Source organism: Mastigoproctus giganteus, chromosome 12 (assembly GCF_048544385.1).
Source record: "Mastigoproctus giganteus isolate SK-2022 chromosome 12, ASM4854438v1, whole genome shotgun sequence".
Taxonomy (NCBI): Eukaryota; Metazoa; Arthropoda; class Arachnida; order Uropygi; family Thelyphonidae; genus Mastigoproctus; species Mastigoproctus giganteus.
In genome coordinates, this window is record NC_143586.1 from 57,216,158 (window position 1) to 57,233,341 (window position 17,184).

A 17,184-nucleotide genomic window follows, 5' to 3' on the forward strand; every position below is an offset into this window, starting at 1 on the left:
CAGGATCATCAACACTTGACCCATCAATATCAAGTGGACCAATCTGATTCATCCCTTTCCTTCTAGAGTTTACATAAGTAAAGACACAACATCAAATGGAAGTTTATTCCAACAATCAATTAATTGCTGGTTAAGAGGAAATTTTTGTACATCTCTCCTGCAACTACGGAGGGTTGATTCGGCCTTTTGATAACGATTTTGACATTAATCCTGCTTGTGATGTATGGCAGGAATGTAAATTTTTTTCACACAGGCGCAGTCCCAAACCTTATGAACAGGTGCATCAGTTGTAGAAGTTGTTTTAATGTTGATATGCCTCAGAAATTGGACCCATGGTTGGAAGGTTATATAACCACGCTTTCCAAAGAAGGGTACAGTTATGTGAAAATTATTGATAGGTGCAAGTCGAAAAATTTTAGTGTATCGAAGTTTGGTATCCATAAGGTTTTGAATGGCAAAGGAAAATTCCGCGAAGCTGCTGCAAGTGGGCAGCAAACACCGAAGAAACTGCAGCCTGCTCCAAGTCGAACAAGGGAGGTAGTACGAAAAGTGCAGTCGCTTGTTGTTGGTGAAAATCCAAAAACCCAAAGAGCTATAGCGTCACATGTGGGAACCTCCCAGTCAACCGTTTGTTGCATAATCAACGAAAATTTGCAATTGGAGAAGAAGCACAAGGCCCGTGTACAAGGCACTCTTAGGTGGTAAAACCACCTAAGAGCAAGGCACATTGCAGAGCGGTGGGTCAAAAACTGTAAGAAATATATGTGGCATCTGAAAGGTGGAAATTCGTAGCAACATTGGATGAAGCGTGGATATACCTCTCCGATTGCAACAAAATTCGGGAAATTTATTACCATCCACAGGGTGACAAGGCCTTTCCAACATGGCCATGTCAGTGCAAGGAAAATTTTGGCCAAGGTTTTATGGTTGTAGCCTTCCGATTTAGAATTTTCCATTGTTAACAGCATCAATTGGTGCCACTGAAAATAATCTAAAAACTGTTTAAAGACCATTGCAATTATCTTTACAAAATCAAAATCTCTTCCCTTTACACTCAACAGTAATTATATTGTTAAAAAAATCTAACACCTTAAATAAATGCACTGATTACTGCCACCTAATGGTTCCTTTACCTGAAGATTCTTAACATGAAAAGTCACTGCTGCTAATCAGATAAAGTTTAGTGCTTTCTGTTGTTGCCCTGCTAACATACTGCTATAGAAAAGAGTTATCCAATAAATTCAGAAATGTTCTGATATCAAGTGAGTGACTAGCCCATAAGTTCCAGTCAGTGTCTGGATAGTTAAATCATCCATTATAAAACATTCTGATTTACTGACCCACTCTATATTGTTTTACATCACTATAGTAATTTGTCCAACAACATACTCCTGTTCTCATTTTTATTTTTCCATTACTTGCATCACACTAAACTGACTCAACATTACAACAGCAGCTCATGTCCACTGGCTACACTGCCTTAACAGAGGAGGACTGGCCATAAGAATTACCGGGGAAACCCTGAAGGCCGGTTGAGGCCAGTGTGGTTTTTAATATTACACTCTGACCTCCGATACATTCTGTTTGTTGACTAATATATGAAAACTAAATGCACAAAAATCATAATAAGAAAAATATGGATCTTTCTTATCCACAGTAATATATGAGTCAAATCGTTTGGAAATGTTTTTTTTTTTTTTTTTTTTTTGTTTGCATGTATAGTAGTTGCATCAATACTATTAGAGATTGTTTGATAAAAGCAGCACCATCAAGTTGCCATTGCAGCTACTGTACATATTCATACAAGGTAGCGTGACTGTGGCTGCTGTGTTGTGGTATGACAAGCACGACTTCCCAGTACATTATGTGGGAGAGGCAGTTGTATACACCACTGAATTGTGGAATGTTAGCATTAGCAAAGGCACATGATGCAAGAAAGCAAGCTTATATAGCATCAGCCAAAAAAAAAAAAAAACCCCTTATTTCACCCATCCACTCGCTCCAAATGTTTATTAAGTTCTGCCTTGAATCTATTTAAGCTATCACTTATACGACAGATGGAAGTTTGTTCCACCAGTCAACCACCCGCTGGCTAAAGGCAAACTTCCGCACATCTATCCTACAACCGTCTTTTCCTCAATTTGAATTTATGCCCTCTCAGGCGATTATTCTGAGCAAGAGGAAGAATCCCATCTGCATTGAGCATGCTCAAACCATTCAAGGCTTTATACAACTCAGTCAGATCACCTCGCAGGTGCCTAGTCTCCAGACACTGTAATTTGCAAAACTTAAGCCTTTCTTCGTAAGAGAAACCCTTTGTTCCATTCACTAATTTTGTTGCCCTTCTCTGTACTTGTTCCAACAGCTCTACATCCTTCTTAAAATGAGACCTCCAGACCTGTATACAGTACTCAAGGTGTGGCCTGACCATTGCCTTATACAAGGGCATAATCACCTCCTTATCCCTCCTAGAAAAATTCCTGTATATCATTGACAAGACACCATGAGCTATTCTTGCAGACTGTCACAATTACCCCCAGGTCCTTTTCATTCTCTACCACTGCCAGTGTGGTACCACAAAGTTGATATGTTACTCTGTGATTACTGTTTCCCATATGCAGTACTTTACATTTGTCAATGTTAAACTTCATTTGCCGCCTCTCAGCCCATCTGCTCAACTTTTCTAGATCCTGTTGCAGGTGTCCTTAACAACCCTGCCAACCTTCGTATCATCTGCAAACTTGGACATTAAGCCTGATATATCATCATCAGTATCATTTATAAATACAGAAAACAACAATGGACCCAACACTGAACCCTGAGGGACTCCACTAATAACATTAATCCACGAAGAGCAGTGTCCATTGATTACCACTCTCTGTTTTCTCCCACTCAACCATCCCTTTATCCATAGCAGCAATTTTCCTCCAATGCCACACTGCTCCAATTTGTGCAGCAATCTTCCATGTGCAACAGTATCAAAGACTTTTCTAAGATCGAAATATATGATATCAAAGTTATTCTTTACATCCAGTTCCTTTGTGACTACATCATAGTATCCAATCAAATTAGTCAGACATGACTTCCCCTTAACAAACCCATGTTGTGTCCAAGCTATAACTGAAGTCTTGTCTAGATGATCCTGCAATGCTTCTTTAACCAGTGCCTCCATTCATTTTCCTGGAACAGAAGTTAAACTAACAGGTCTGTAATTCCTGTGTCTCCCTTTGATCCTCCTTTGTGGATTGTGGTCACATTTGCACATCTCTAGTCCATGGGTACCTCCCTTGAGTCCAGGGAAGCTCTCATAATTATGGCTAAGGGTTTGCTTACTTCTTTTGCTGCATTTGAGTATATGATGAGAGCCCTGTCAATCAATTCGGCCCTGGAAAGATTGTGCAGGGCTCAAGGGGTAGAATTTTTTTCAGCCTGGTCTGTACTTGTTAACAGGAGAGACTGCTTCTACAGGGATGGGATACACTTAAATAGAAAGGGTGCAAGAATGTTTGCTGATGCTATCGAGGCAATGTTAGGTGGGTCGGAAAACTGCTAGATTGGGGGGATACAAGGACTAATAGATTAACAGTAGCCACTGGCAGAGGTGAAAGTGATTCTTGCACTGCTTCTATTGGAATGAGCCGCAGCCTGGAAAATAAGATGCAGGATATTTCAGAGACTGCTGGGAATCATTGGGGTACAAGTAAACACATGGGTTGTGTTAGGGTAGCTAAGAAAAAGAACAGGTGCATGTATACTTGTGTGTACACCAATGCTAGGAGTTTAGTAAATAAATTTGATGAATTTGAGGTATTGCTCAAAACATCAAAGGCAGATATTGTGGGGATTTCAGAGACGTGGTGTCACACAGATATAAGAAATGCAGAACTGGAATTTGGGGAGTACAATGTCTACAGAAAGGATAGACAGGATAGGAAGGGAGGAGGGGTTATGCTATTAGTTAAAAAACACATAAAATCCAAGGAAGTGAAGCCAGTCGACATCGCTGGACAGTGCAGTGTCGAGTCAGTTTGGTGTGACATAAGCATTGGGAGATCAACATTGAGAGTAGGAGTGTGCTATAGGCCTAATGACTCTGATGAGTATAATAAGAAACTGTTCGGAGAAATAGAGTGGGCCAGTAAATCAGAGAGTCTTATAATGGGGGATTTTAATTTCCCAGATATTGACTGGAATTTGGGGGCTGGTCACTCACACAGTAGCAAGGCTTTTGTGGATTTATTGGATGATTGTTTTCTACATCAGCATGTTCGGGAGGCAACTAGAGGGAGTAATACTCTTGATTTGATTATCAGTAGTGATTCTTCATGCATTAAGAATCTGCAGATAAATGAACCACTTGGTGGCAGTGATCACAGTGTGCTGAAGTGGGAGTTACTCAAAGAGGTAACTACCATTAGGGGTAAAGGGAAGGGGTATTGCTTTCGTAAAGGCGACTACAATGGACTGAGACAGTATTTAAATTCTATACAGTGGGATCAACTGATGATATTGCCAACAGCAAATTCAAAATGGGAAGCATTCAAAGAACTTATCGTGGAAGCTACTAGGCTTTACATACCAACTAAGAAATATTGTTCAAGGTTTAGGCCTAAATGGTTGTCAGATGAACTAATGAGGCATATGGCAGAGAAGAAAAATGCATGGGATACATACAAATTAACACGTGACACGGACGCCCATGATAGATACAAGTTGATCTGTAACCAAGTTACAAAGGAGGTTAGGCAGGCGAAGGCAGATTACGAGAGATCCTTGGCAAGGGATGCGAAGAAAAACAGCAAAGAGTTCTTTACTTATGTAAACTCTAGAAGGAAGGGGATGAATCAGATTGGTCCACTTGAGATCGATGGGTCAACTGTTGATGACCCTGCTCGGGTAGCTAACAAACTAAATGAATATTTTGCATCGACATTCACACATGAGGAGTTATTCAGCGAGGGGAATGCCAGAGGTGTATTCAACTCTAGCAGTAAGCTAGAGAATCTTGTAATAACTGAGAGCAAAGTGGAGGAGAAATTGTTGAAGATAAACACAAGAAAGGCACCTGGGGTGGATGGGATCTATCCAGTTATATTAAAGGAGGCAGCAAAGGAGGTAAGCAAACCCTTAGCCATAATTATGAGAGCTTCCTTGGACTCAGGGGAGGTACCCATTGACTGGAGATGTGCAAATGTGACCCCAATTCACAAAGGGGGATCAAAGGCTGACACAAGTAATTATAGACCTGTGAGTTTAACTTCTGTTCCCGGAAAATTAATGGAGGCACTGGTGAAAGAAGCACTGCAGGATCATCTAGACAAGACTTCAGTTATAGCTAGGACACAGCATGGTTTTGTTAAGGGGAAGTCTTGCCTGACCAATTTGATTGGATACTATGATGCAGTCACAAAAGAACTGGATGCAGGGAATAACTTTGATATTATATACTTGGATCTTAGAAAGGCTTTTGATACTGTTGCACATGGAAGACTGCTGCACAAATTGGAGCAGTGTGGCATTGGAGGCAAGTTGCTGCTATGGATAAAGGGGTGGTTGAGGGGGAGAAGACAGAGAGTGGTAATCAATGGACACTGCTCATCGTGGACTAATGTTATTAGTGGAGTCCCTCAGGGTTCAGTATTGGGGCCTTTATTGTTTTCTGTATTTATAAATGATATTGATGATGGTATATCAGGCTTAATGTCCAAGTTTGCAGACGATACGAAGGTTGGCAGGGTTGTCAAGGACACTACTGACACTATGCTGCTGCAACAGGATTTGGAAAGGTTGAGCAGATGGGCTTCGAGGTGGCAAATGAAGTTTAACATTGACAAATGTAAAGTACTACATATGGGAAACAGCAACCCCAGAGCAACCTATCAACTCTGTGGTACTACACTGACAGTGGTAGAGAATGAAAGGGACCTGGGGGTGGTGGTGCAGGCAGATATGAAGTTCTCTGAGCAGTGCAGACGAGCTGCAAGAGTAGCTCATGGTGTATTGTCAATGATATATAGGAATTTTTCTAGCAGGGATAAGGAGGTGATTATTCCCTTGTATAAGGCAATGGTCAGGCCACACCTAGAGTACTGTATACAGGCCTGGAGGCCTCATTTCAGGAAGGATGTAGAGCTGCTGGAACGAGTACAGAGAAGGGCAACTAGATTGGTGAATGGGACAAAGGGGTTCTCTTACGAAGAAAGGCTTAAGTTTTGCAAATTACAGTGTCTGGAAACTAGGCACCAGCGGGGTGATCTGATAGAGGTGTACAAAGCCTTGAATGGTTTGAGCATGCTCAATGCTGATGGGATTCTTCCTCTAGCTCAGAAAAATCACCTGAGAGGGCATAAATTCAAATTGAGGAAAGACAGATGTAGAATAGATGTGCGGAAATTTGCCTTTAGCCAGCGGGTGGTTGGTGGGTGGAACAGACTTCCATCCCTTGTCGTGGAAGTTGATAGCCTAAATAAGTTTAAGGCTCAGCTGGACAGGTATTTCGAACGAACAGAGGGGTGAAGTGGAAGTGGTTATTTTTATTTATTTATGTTACTTTTTTTTTTTTTTTTTTTTTTTGGCTGATGCTGCATAAGCTTGCTTTCTTGCATCAAATGCCTCTACTAATGCTAATGCTAATGCTAATGCTAATCCTTTAATATAACTGGATAGATTCCATCCACCCTAGGTGCCTTTCTTGTGTTTATCTTCAACAATTTCTCCTCCACTTTACTCTCAGTTATTACAAGATTATCTAGCTTACTGGCAGAGTTGAATACACCTGTGGCATTCCCCTCCCTGAATAACTCCTCATGTGTGAATGTCGATGCAAAATATTCATTTAGTTTGTTAGCTACCTGAGCAGGATCATCAACAGTTGAACCATCGATATCAAGTTGACCAATCTGATTCATCCCCTTCCTTCCAGAGTTTACATAAGTAAAGAACTCTTTGCTGTTTTTCTTTGCATCCTTTGCCAAAGATTTCTCGTAATCTGCCTTCACCTGCCTAATCTCCTTTGTAACTTGGTTACAGACCAGCTTATATCTATCATAGGCTTCTGTGTCACATGTTAATTTATATGTATCCCATGCATTTTTCTTCTCTGTCACAAGGCTAATTAGTTCATCTGACATCCATTTAGGCCTAAATCTTGAACAATATTTCTTTGTTGGTATGAAAAGCCTAGTAGCTTCCAAGATTCTTTAATGCTTTCCATTTTGAATTTGCGGTTGGTAACATCATCAGTTGGTTCCACCGTATAGAAGGCATCTCCGTAACGAGGTGGGAAGGAGCAGCATTTCTTAGCACATGCTTCTTGATTATACCAGGGTTCAAGCCCGTGACCACCAAATGGGGAAAGGTCAGGGAATGACCACCGCATATCCCCAGAGCAATATGGCCTTAGTTGCTAATGCTCCTAAAAACCAAACAACAACAACAACCACCACCGTATAGAATTTAAATACTGTCTCAGACCACCGTAGTCACCTTTACGAAAGCAAAAACCCTTCCCTTTACCCTTGATGGTAGTTACCTCTTGGAGTAAATCCCATTTCAGCACACTGTGATCACTGCCACCTAGTGGTTCCTTTATCTGCAGATTCTTGATGCATGAAGAATCACTACTAATAATCAGATCAAGAGTATTACTCCCTCTAGTTTGCTCCTGAACATGCTGCTGTAGAAAACAATCATCCAATAAATCCACAAAAGCCTTGCTAGTGTGTGAGTGACCAACCCACAAATTCCAGTCAATATCTGGAAAATTAAAATCTCCCCTTATAAGACACTCAAATTTACTGGCCCACTCTATTTCTCTGCACAATTGCTCATTATACTCATCAGATTCATTAGGCCTATAACATACACCTACTCTCATTTTTCCTTTCCCAGTGCTTATGTCACACCAAACTGACTCAACATTGCATTGTCCACTCACATCAATTGGATGCACTTCCTTAGATTTTGTGTTTTTCTTAACTAACAGCATAACCCCTCCTCCCTTCCTGTCCTGTCTATCCTTTCTGTAAACATTGTACTCCCCAAATTCCAGTTCTGCACTGCTTATGTCTGTGTGACACCATGTCTCTGATATCCCAACATCTGCCTTTGATGTCTTGACTAGCACTTCAAGCTCATCTCCCCTCGACTTGGGCACCTGTACGTGGTGAGGGGGCCTCCCAGTGATGCTGCTGGTTTTCCAGATTAGCATCACTGGGATCTAATGCCCATACCTTGGTTCCAGGGTTACATCATTGGAATCCGGGATGTGCAGCCGTGTGCCGCGACCCATGGATTTCGGAAAGGGGGATCCTGGTGGTTGAGGGGCCCAGCCTTAATACACCACTTTGGCCCCTGCTTCGACAAGACGGGAGGTCCCGGACCGGCCCGACTGGGATCAATCGGCGGGTGGTTTTTACTGCTAAGGTCAACTGCATTCCAATAAGTCTCCCTCCCTTTGGTCCTGGGACGGGATAAAGACTTATTGGTAAATTGGGTATGGTGCTCCTAAACAAACTCGGCGTCCCATTCGTGTGCGCAGTACCTGCTAGTTCACGAGTGGGCGTCCCCTCGTAGGGCTCCATGGTGGGTGAGGTACTTAGGCATCAGACACTTTCTCTTTACTCTTATCAGTAATTTAAATCCCTCTTTTTTCTGGGGCCCCAACAAGGCCCCTACCTAATCGATCGTCGGATGAAAGTGAGAGCAATTCTTCTAAAAGAGCCAGAACTGAGGAGAAAACACCATCTGTGACACCTCTTTTCCTCATTCTCCATTCCACCGGAGAGCAGTCAATAGGGAAAATGTCACCTTTCTTTATCCAGAAAGGATTAGAAGGGATGGCAGGTTCACCCAAATCCGTAAAACGGCTGCGTTCTGGAGATATTCTAATTGAAGCATCAAAGACAAATCAAGCAGAAAAAATTTTGAAAGCCACATCTATAGGGGGAATACCCATCATTGTAACCCCTCACAAAACTTTGAACTCTTCACGAGGTGTCATATCAGAGTGGGATCTTCTTCACGTTTCTGAAGAAGAGATCTGCTCTGAATTAAAAGAACAAGGAGTAACAGCTGTCAAGCGAATATCCATGCGTAAGGATGGGAATCTCATCCCTACCCGAGTTCTCATCCTAGCATTCAACACCCCACGGCCTCCAAGTTCCATCAAGGCAGGGTACTTGATGGAACTTGGAGGCCCAGTGAGGATTTACATTCCAAACCCACTGAGGTGTTTTAAATGTCAAAAGTACGGCCACTCACAAACAGCTTGTCGTGGTAACCCTGCCTGTGCTTGATGTGGTGCTAAAGATCACGAGAGCAAGGAATGTATAGCTCCTAAGCCAAATTGTATTAACTGCCAAGGAGAGCACCCTGCATACTCTCGAGCATGCCAGCGGTGGAAGGACGAAAAGGAGATACAAAAATTAAAAACGGAGCTAAACATCTCCTACCCAGAGGCTAGAAAACGCATACAACCAATAAATAGCGGGAAGCCTTCATATGCTCAGAAGGTTTCTGCGAAGTGCACTACCGGTACACAAACAGAGATGACTATACCACCAAGAGAGTCATTCATACCGATTGCACGCTATTTATTAAGCTCACAAAAGCCCACCAAAAAAACGCAGTCAGCTGCTACTCCTATATCCGTACCTCCTAGTGCTCCACCACTACCAAAACAAAGTGGTAAAGAAAAGCTAAAAAGTTCGGAAGAGCCACCCGTAACACCAGAAACAATGGATGTAGTGACTAAGGAGGTACCAGATGAATCAGTCTTGGAACTCTTTGCGGAGAAAGAAATGGACACAGGACAGCGTCCATTCTTCCCCAAAAAAGATAAATCCAAGACTGACAAAAGTAAGCCCTCAGCACCTCGGAAGCCGCCTGACGGACCCATAAGCCAAAATAATGGCTAAATTCCTACAATGGAATTGTCATGGATTCCGGCGAAATACTGATGACATCAAGGCCCTCCTGCAAAAGCATGAGCCAGTTTGCTTTTGCTTGCAGGAGACTTATCTAAAGGCAAATGATAACCCCACCATGCATAATATAACACTTTTTCATAAGGACAGAATTATGGATGGTCCTGCTCATGGAGGAGTGGCTATCCTTGTGGGGAACCAGACTCCAGTTCAGCCCTTGCTAATTACAACTAGCATAGAGGCTGTTGCAATTCGCCTTACAGTGGGATTTCTGCTAACTGTCTGTTCAATTTATTTGCCACCTGGGACTGACATCTCCCAGGAAGACCTTGATGATCTTATAACGCAGTTGCCTCCCCCTTTCTTACTTCTCGGGGATTTTAATGGACATAACACCCTGTGGGGTAGTGCTAACATCAATAGAAGGGGACGAGTCATAGAGCGTATGCTAAATGACAATGACATTTCCCTTCTAAATATTGGAACAAACACTTTCTTCCACATGCCTACCCGTACGTTTTCTGCCATTGATCTCTCTATCTGCTCCCCTTCTCTACTCCCTTCACTCACTTGGGAAGTGGAGGAGAACCCATACGGAAGTGATCACTTCCCTGTGATAACCTCATTACACAGTGGGAGACCATGTCTTCCTTTCAGGTTACCACGGTGGAAGACTGATCAGGCTGACTGGACTGCCTTCCAACATCAGGTAAGTTTTGACTTCAGTACCGTCAGTCAGGAGCCTATCGGTGATGCAGTAACGTACATTACAGAAAATATCGTCCAAGCAGCTGCCAATACCATACCGAAAACATCTTCCCGGTTTCCACCTTTTCCCAAGCCATGGTGGAATCCACAATGCACAGCAGCAAAAAAGGCTCAAAACAAAGCGTGGGGGATATTCCGCCGATATCCTACCACTGTTAATCTAATAGCCTTCAAGCGTGCACGAGCCAAAGCACGCTACATTTGCCGTCAGAGTCAAAGGGAATCATGGATCCGTTTTACATCATCTATTAACCAGTCTACCAACTCTAAGGTAGTCTGGGATAAAATCCAAAAAATGAAGGGAAAATATACATCCCACCCTTCATCGATCCTAGACTATAATGGATGCACTATTGTAGAGCCCACTGCAATAGCCAATGCCCTTGGGGAAACATTTTCAAACATCTCTGGGATATCCTATTCCTCAGAGTTTCTGGTCCTGAAACATAAAAGAGAAAAAGAGGCACTAAATTTCACACAGAAAGGCTTTTTTCCCTACAACCTGCCTTTCACTCTGCAGGAACTAAAAAGAGCTCTCTATCATTCCAAGGCAAGTGCTGTTGGACCAGATGGCATCCATTATGAAATGCTTAAACATCTGTCACCTGCATCTATGGATCACCTGCTTGTTCTGTATAACAGAATCTATATAAAACAGCAATTTCCGGATTCCTGGCGCATGGCATTTGTGCTTGCATTTGCAAAGCCAGCAAAGGATCCTAAACTCCCTACTAATTACCGTCCTATAGCTCTGACTAGCTGTCTGGGCAAAATCCTGGAGAGAATGGTTAATTTTCGATTAATGTATTTAGAATCGAATGATCTCTCCAGCATCCATTGCGGCTTCCGAAAAAAGAGATCAACTCTTGATCATTTAATTAGACTGGAAACATCCATCCGGGATGCTTTCCTAAAATGCGAACACTTGGTGTCAGTGTTCTTTGACATGGAGAAGGCGTATGACACAACTTGGAGATTTGGCATTTTAAAAGATTTGCATAGCCTTGGTCTTAGAGGGCAACCCCCCATTTTTATAAAAAACTTTTTAGCCAATCGATTTTTCCAAGTTCGTCCTCACTCTCTCGTCCCTTCTGCCAAGAGGAGGGAGTACCACAAGGATCAGTTTTAAGTGTCACGCTTTTTGCCATCAAAATAAATTCCATCACTAAACAACTTCCTCCAACTGTAAACAGTGCCCTCTATGTTGATGATTTTAGCATATTTTGTCAGTCATGCAACATGAGGGTTATTGAAAGACAACTGCAACAAGCCATCAATCGCCTTAATTTCTAGGCACTTGCAAATGGCTTCAGGTTCTCGCCAGAGAAGACCGTTTGCGTACACTTTTGTCGTAAGCGTAATCTTCATCCTGAACCTGAATTAAGGTTCGGACAAAATGCTATTCCAGTAGTGTCAGACACAAAATTCTTGGGACTTGTGTTTGATAAAAAGTTGACCTTTCTCGAACATATTCGTCAACTTCGTACAAAATGCACGAGGGGACTAAATATTCTTCGCTCTCTCTCCTCCACGTGTTGGGGAGCAGACAGGTGCACCCTACTACGTATTTACCATGCACTTGTGCGATCCAAATTAGACTACGGGGCCCAGGTATACTCCTCAGCTAGAGATAGTGTCCTTCGATGGCTGGACCCTGTCCACCATCAGGCTATCCGTATCGCTACTGTAGCTTTTCGAACATCTCCTGTCCAGAGCTTATACGTCGAAGCAAACGAACCATCGTTATCCCTTCGACGTAAGCAGTTGTCTTTAAACTATGCTTTAAAGTTGAAATCCCTGCCAGGCCATCCTATCTGGACATCCGTATTTGAGCCACTTTGGGAAAACTTGTACAATACCCGTCAGACTGCCAACCGACCTTTTGGTATTCGTGTCCAAGAGCTAATCAGAGAGTTTAACATCATGGTAGACAAGGTTGCACAAACACCAAAAGAAACTCTTTCACACTGGCATGCTCATACCCCATCGTGCGACTTTTCCCTTAAGAAAAGGGGAAAGTCTGAGACCTCATCATCTGTCTACCAGCAGCTCTATTCTGCACACCGAGCTGAGTACTCAGACTTCCTGCCCGTTTACACAGACGGCTCGAAGTCTGAATCGTGCATAGGATCTGCTGTTGTGTTTCCGGACACTATAATATCTCAGCAGATTCTTCCTGAATCCAGCATATACACTGCAGAGCTGTATGCTATAGAGCTAGACTTGGATCATATTCGAACTTGTCAGTGCCAAAGTTCAATAATATATTCTGACTCTTTGAGTGTATTACAGGCTTTATTATCTCTGAGACACAACTCTCATCCAGTTCTCTGTCGGGTTCAACAGAAGATACGTTCTCTTCATGAATACAAGTTTGATATCCGCTTCTGCTGGATTCCTAGCCAGATTGGGATAAAGGGAAATGATTTGGCTGACACGGCAGCCAAATCAGCAACACCCACTAATAATCGTTGCCTGTCAGTCCCCTATACAGACTACAGGCAAATAATACGCAACAAGATGTATTCCCAATGGCAAGAACTATGGCAGAGAGAGAGAACAAATAAATTATACCAAATAAAGCCTGTAATAGAAACATGGCAGTCTAGTCTGCACAGGAATCGGAGCGAGGAAGTAGCTCTTGCTCGACTCCACATAGGACACAGTCATCTGACACATTCTTTTCTGCTGAGGGCGGATGACCCTCCAATGTGTGAGTCTTGCGACACCGTTTTAACTTTAAAGCATATTTTAATAGATTGCGTTCATTTTACCCATGTTCGCAATATACATTTTACCGCTTTTACTCATCTGACTGAGCCTTATACACTCAGTCAGATTTTATCAGACAATGACCACGTGTCGGCAGTTTTTAAGTTTTTACAAGCTATTAATATATATATACGCATATATAAATAACAATTTGACGAGGTAACCTTTTTAAAGGTTACCAGAATTTATCTTTGATGATATTTTAATCCTTTCCTGGTGCAGTATAACCTTAGTTGTTTTTGCGCCAATAAAACCAAAATCAAATCAAATCAAGCTCATCGAATTTATTAACTATACTCCTAGCATTGGTGTACATGCAAGTATACATGCACCTGTTTCTACTCTTAGTTACCCTAACACAGCCCATGTATTTACTTGTTCCACTATGACTCCCAGCAGTCCTGGAAATCGCCATTGCCTTGCTTTCCAGGCTGCTGCTCAATTGCATTTCAATAGAAGTAGTGCAAGAATCACTTTTACCTCTGCCAGCAAATACTGTTAATCTATTAGTCCGTGTATCCCCCCAAGCTAGCAGTTTTCCGACCCATCTAACTCTGCCTCAATAGCATCAGCAAATATTCTTGCCCCCTTTTTATTTAAGTGTATCCCATCCCTGTAGAAGCAGTCTCTCCTGTTAACCAGCATGTTAATCCCTTTAGCTCTTAATTTGTGTTAGTTGGACCACCCATGGATTCGAGAATCTATATAAGCTTATACCGGAAAACTAAAATTTAGTTTAATTTAACAGTTGATGTGTAAAGTTAGCATGATATGTAAGAGTACGTATCTTTATATAAATATATATTTAAATAAATTTAAATGTATAAAGATATTTAAATTTATATTTAAAATTCATTAAAAAATTAATGATCGATAATTACTCTAGTTATTTGTAACCCCCCCCCCCCTAAATGGGCACACTTTCTCACAATATTGCCATAAACACTAGTGTGAGGCCACCACAAGTTTTCCCTGGTAAGAATTTTGAACCCAGTCTGCCTCTGTTCCTTAGATATTATGTGCTTATTAATCAAGGGCATGACCCCCCCCCCATCCTGTCTGCCCTTTAAGTACACACTGAACTCATCATATTCAAATTCTGCATCCTTTGTATCTGAGTAATGCCATGTTACCATGTTTCTGATATCTGTGCAATGTTTGCATTTGATGACTAACAAATACAGCAGACTCTCGATTTACTGGAATCAGATTAACCAGGATACTTCAAGACTCCAAATTAAAAAAAAAAAAAAAAAAATCAACCAAAAATCATAAAATTCAAATAACTAGAATAGAATATAAACAGATGTTTTGCAAGTTGTAAATAAGTGACAAGAAGCAGCATTATAAGTCGTCATTGGGAGATTAATGTATCAGTTATCTTGCAACCCCCACTGTCTTCACACCATTGCTCAAAAAAATAAAAATAATAAAATATAAATAAAAAAAGAACAAATGTTTAGCTTGTTTTAGTGCATGTCGATTGTTGTGTTCTGTTGCACCGCAAAAAGACAAATTTTGTGTTGTTATTTATGTCAGAGATGTCAAATTTTTTTATAGTAAATATTTTTTTTGTTTAGAATTTATGAAAATGATGGGTAAATGCAAAAGAGTTGCACTTTCATTTTAACAAAAACTTGAAATTATTCAAAAGTTTGAAAAGGATGCATCCGTTAAATCTTTAAAGAACCATTATAATGTTGGTGACCAAACCATACGCAACAGCATAAAAAAATAAAGGGAAGCTATTAGATTTAAAATTGACATCGCAAAAAATAAAGGGAAGCATCGTATTGGACAAGCACGAGTAGTACATGGTAAGTTTTTTCGTTTTTTATCTATCACCATATTTTTTACGTAGGTTGCTGAACATTTTTCAATACAGTAAGTCCCTGACTTATGCAACTACGGATTTACGTCAATTTTTTTCACCTTTTTTTTTTTTTTTTATTTAAAACAACAAAAAATAATAATAATAAGCAATCAATAATGATGATCACAACACACACATGGCAATTTTCATCTAATGTGATTGATTATGTGATATGACAGTTAATCATTTTTGGTTTTTATTAATCATGATCAATAACTGGGCATTTCTCATTTTTAGTTGACATGAAGTTATTACAGAGAATTATTAACCAAAAAAAAAAAAAAAAATTGTGGCATTTATAAATCAAAAAGTACATGACAAACTTTGCTGAGGATCAAACTCTTGCTATGAATTGTGGGGAAGTGAATGATGCACTTTAATCAAAAAAATAAAAATAAATAAATAAAAGTTCAGGATGCAAGTTTAATGTTCATAATGCTTCATGAAATATCACGTGCAGTCGATCAGAATTTGCTATGCCTGCTTGACGCTATCATTTGCACTGATAGTGTCAAGCAATGCACCATGCAGCTTTATATTTGAGTACATCTTTAGAAAATGTCCCTAGTTCAATAACATAATAATTGTTCTGTAAATCTTATGCAGAGTAAACCACTTAACTAATTAATGTAGTAACGTTTTCAATTAATTTGTATCTCTTAATAAGCATATTATACATTTTTAATTCCAAAAATAAAAATATTGCTGAGCATATTAAAAGTCTATTTTAAATTGTGCAGAAATGGAAAGTGCTCTACTTTGCTAAAATTGTATACATTTCTTTTTCATAGGAGACGATCTATGATTGGCAATTCTTGACCACTGTTGCAAGTTGGTAGTATTGAAGAGTTATGGAAAGAAAATGTACCATTTTGATAAGTTTTGTTATTTTTGACGCACAAACCCGTATTCTTACTTAGGTAAGTTTCCAAGCATGAAGCTTCCATGTGAAAACTGTTGTAATAATTCATGTTGTTAAAAGATGTTGGAATTACTGTACAGTGCACTTTTAAAGGCAGTGGATGTGTTTTGAAGTATGGTCATTATTAGTGATGTTTATAAGCAGATGTCAGTTCCACATGTTTTAATAGTGGATATTTTAAATCTTGAACTGTATCCACCAGATAAGTATATGAAAATTGGTTATGTATATATTTATATATATATGTTTTGATGTACGTCATTGAAATTATGTAATTTTATAACATCCTAATTATTGTGCACTAGTTAAAGTTACAATTGTATTTAGCTTGTGCCAATGAGTTATTTCATATGTTTCTAAAAAATTAAAATTCATTAGAAGGTATGCTTTAAAAGCAATATGAATGTTATTTGATAGAGAAATAATTGCTTGTATTAGATTGTCTTCGGTTACTACCATTCCATTTGAGATTTTTTTTGCTATGTAGCATTGAAAATGCCAGCAGTTTGTGCCTCACTTTTCTTCATAAAACCATATTTAAGAAGTAGTCATATGGTTCTAGCCACCATTAAGTGTTCCAAGAAATATATACTAGATGTACTGAAATGTCTGTTTCAATAGGTATATATGTATGTGATTTTTTTTTTTTTTTTTTTAATATTCTGTAGGATTAAAAAGAAAAGAAAAAAAACTGTAATGCATGCTGTGATATGCACCGTGTATTTTAACTATAAAGATGTATATGTGTATCATTGATCTTTAAGGATAATGAGAAAGACTGCTCAAGTTTTCTTATGATTTTAATCATATAATTTATAAAGCAACTTTAAGTGTTTGAACAGATCTCAGTAATTTTAATCAGTTCCAAAAATTAGCTAAGCTAATTATTTGCATAATACTTTTATGGGCATATTTTATATGCA

At 40.0% G+C, this 17,184-nt stretch overlaps 1 protein-coding gene across 1 annotated transcript in view; it reads left to right on the forward strand.

The window, feature by feature from the left end:
• Positions 1–16,372, forward strand: part of LOC150077083 (serine/threonine-protein phosphatase 4 regulatory subunit 4-like) — a 297,317-nt gene extending 280,945 nt beyond the window's left edge. Inside the window, exon 25 of the mRNA XM_090386255.1 lies at positions 16,131–16,372. Coding sequence (XP_090242381.1) covers positions 16,131–16,158 — 28 coding nt within the window. The 3' untranslated portion in view covers positions 16,159–16,372. The remainder of the gene's footprint in view (positions 1–16,130) is intronic.
• Positions 16,373–17,184: the final 812 nt, after the last annotated feature.